The 3,004-nt window shown below is 41.7% G+C and overlaps 3 protein-coding genes across 3 annotated transcripts in view; 2 read left to right on the top strand and 1 right to left on the bottom strand.

Moving 5' to 3' along the window:
• LOC106868831 (cytochrome P450 3A7) overlaps positions 1–3,004 on the bottom strand; it is a 388,137-nt gene that overhangs the window by 98,223 nt on the left and 286,910 nt on the right. The gene's annotated exons all lie outside the window — the stretch shown is intronic.
• LOC106868827 (cytochrome P450 3A31-like) overlaps positions 1–3,004 on the top strand; it is a 90,100-nt gene that overhangs the window by 41,997 nt on the left and 45,099 nt on the right. The window lies entirely within an intron of this gene.
• Positions 2,657–3,004, top strand: part of LOC128250902 (cytochrome P450 3A9-like) — an 8,869-nt gene continuing 8,521 nt past the window's right edge. Inside the window, exon 1 of the mRNA XM_052976968.1 lies at positions 2,657–2,785. Coding sequence (XP_052832928.1) covers positions 2,712–2,785 — 74 coding nt within the window. The 5' untranslated portion in view covers positions 2,657–2,711. The remainder of the gene's footprint in view (positions 2,786–3,004) is intronic.

Raw genomic sequence — 3,004 nt, 5'->3', positions numbered from 1 at the left:
TCTATCTAGGTCGTCCCTCGGGATGCCCCAAGACTATTTCCACGTGTTTTCCCCATTCATCTTGATTTTCCATAATGGTTCTCAGCTCCTGTACCCCTTCCATACCAATATCCCCCAAGAAATTGTCGATATAGGTCGTCTTCCTTCTTCCTCTCATGGATCTTCCTTCCGTTGGTTGCCAGAACACCAGCTTGTTAGCAATTTCATCTGTGTGTCTGATGCAGTGTCCAGCTAGCCTCATCCTTCTATGCTGTATCTACAATGTTACTTTTGGTAGTCCCTGGTATAAGTCAGCGTTTGTTGTATGACTCTTCCGGGAGAAACTGAGTGCCATTTTAAACATCCTCGTATAACAACCGTACAACTGCTTCTTCAATGCTTTAGTGAGCGTTCATGTTTCAGCCCCCTATAGAAGAACAGATTCCACTGTTGCCAACTTCACTTCAATCTCCTTTGAACTCCACACCTTTTTCAATTTATGCCATGCGCTCCAGGCCGGAACTTTCCGGGCTACGATGTCTTTTTTAGTACTTTGTGTCCACGCACCAAAGTATATGAAATTTTCAACTACCTTCAGCGACTTACCGTTTCTCACTTTTACTGACACAGGCATTTCGTGGTTGAATACTTGCAGCTCCGTTTTGTTTTTATTACAGTACAATCGTACCTTCCCCGATTCCTGCTCTAATCTGCTCAGCACCTCCTGTGCCTGATCTTTCTCTCTGTTAATAATGCCAAATCATCAGACACGGTTACTGCTTGATGGCGTCTACTTCTTTGCCTATGCAATTTGAATCCTAGTCATTCTTCCTTGCCCTCGTACGTTCTACGCATTACATAGTCCAGGACGATGGCGCGGAGATAAGGTGCTAGCGTGTCGCCTTGTAATACTCCGGCTTTGACTTCAAAGTATTCCGTCTCTCCACCAGGAATAATCACATTCGCTGTGGTGTTCTCACACAGCTTACTTATTTCTCTCAGAATTCTTGGTGGAATATGCTTTAAGTATCTTCATCCTCATTCTTCTATGTACTGAATGAAAAGTCTTTTTTCAAAGTCTACTTAGAGGATAATAACCTTCCTGTTATGGCTCTTAACTCCCTTTATCAGTCTTCTAAGGACGACGATGTGAAATGTTGTTGACCGTCCTGATCTGAATCCATTTTGATTTGGTCGCAATTATTTGTCTATCTTAAGTTGTATTCGGTTAAGTATCATCTTGATCATTTTTGCAACGATGGATGGCAAACTGATCCCTCTATAATTCCCAGTATCACTTAGGTCTCCAGTTTTGGCCAGCGGTAGCAAGTCTATCTCTGACCATTAATCTGGCTACACATTGCCATTTAGTAGTTTGTTTGAAAATTCAAGGATGACGTCATGTAAATCACATCTTTTTAGTCCTCCTGGTAGGATGTTGTCAACTTCTGGATCCTTCCCAAGGAAGTTGTAGAAATGAGTGTACCCCTTCTTGATTCCACGTGCTTTGGTTCCCCTTTGATGAATCCTCATCTATTACTATCGCAAACAGCAGTAGCTTGCTTTAACCGAATACACGTCGTTGATTGGTTGAAATTACCCAAATACGACAACTTTAACACGAAATAACTTCTAAAATACAAAATTTCGTCAAAAACGTTCAGAGTAAACCGTGTTATACGTGAGAAATTCTACCAGTATTCAAAGTTTCAAAATATTTAGTTAAAGCAAATTAATTAAATAATCTGTGATTGAGATAGAATAGATCCCCTAGCGGTTCATCTATAGAGAACTAATAGGATAAGTACCAGATCTGAAAGAAACATCATCATCATCGTGATCAATAGCAACAAGAATAAACCCCCCAAAAAACTGGAGTTCTTGAAGGCGGAAAGAAGGGAGTTCGATATTTTTTCTATTAAACCTTTCAAAATGGTGCTCCAACTGGGTCAAAGTCCAGTGATTGTGACCAGTAAGAACTGTGGAAATATGTGGAAGTTAAGTCATAGTGTCTTGACATATGTGTTGAGATTGCTGCGCAATATACACCAAATTACCCATTTATTACGCGATAATTCGCAGGCATGAGTCAGTAAGATTAATACAAAGAAGAGTATAGGGTGGTGGTGGTGGGAATACAGTTGTTTGGGAGGGTGATGTTGTTGTTGGTGATGATTGTATTGATAGTGGTGGTGGCTGTTGGAGAGAGAGAGAGAGAGAGAGAGAGGAACGAGTAGCATAATGGGCACAAATATATTACAATGCATGCATATAGATCTGTGTGTGTGTGTGTGTGTATATATATGTGTATACATGTGTGTGTCTGTGTGTGTGTGCGAAAGAGATAAAGAGAGAGTGAGAGCGGGGCAGACAGAAGGAGAAACATAACGTGTGAGATAATGAAAGATACACGAAAGGGGAGAGAGATAGAGAGAGCGAGAAGAGAGTGGAGTGGGCGGTAATGTGTTCATGTGCATGGATATGAGCTCGAGTGCTATCTGCATCAGAGATAATGAGAAATACATACTGAGAGAGTGAAAGAAGAGAGAGGGAGAGTGAGGGAAAGAAAGAGAGAGATGGTGAGACAGGGATATATGGGCATATAGAGAAAGAGAACGAGAAGGAAAGAGGCACGTGACGGAAAAAGGCAGAGAGATTGGGTTGTAAAGCTTTGTATAAAAAGGCAAGTTTTTTTGCTTCACGTGTAATTCGTCGAAGAGAGAGGAGTAGCGATGGACGTGTTCGGCTTGACTGATCATGCCACGACTTTGGTACTCGGGGCTATGCTTATTTTAACCTTCTATCTGTGAGTAATGTATTCATTTCTAATCAATTATGCACAATACGCGCGAGTACAAACAAAAGCAAACACTCGCACACCCGTGACCCTTGTTTTAGCTGAGGCATCGCCTTGAAGTAGACCCCAGCAGTTATTCTTTACACCTGGCGCCTATTCTGTCTGTTATTCGTGCCGAACCGCTAGTTTACCAACATCGTTTGTCAAGCGGTGATGGGAGAAACACAC

The sequence above is a fragment of the Octopus bimaculoides genome, chromosome 26 (genome assembly GCF_001194135.2).
Source record: "Octopus bimaculoides isolate UCB-OBI-ISO-001 chromosome 26, ASM119413v2, whole genome shotgun sequence".
Classification (NCBI taxonomy): domain Eukaryota; kingdom Metazoa; phylum Mollusca; class Cephalopoda; order Octopoda; family Octopodidae; genus Octopus; species Octopus bimaculoides.
Note: the sequence above shows the minus strand (reverse complement) of the source record. Positions and strands in the feature narration are given on the sequence as shown.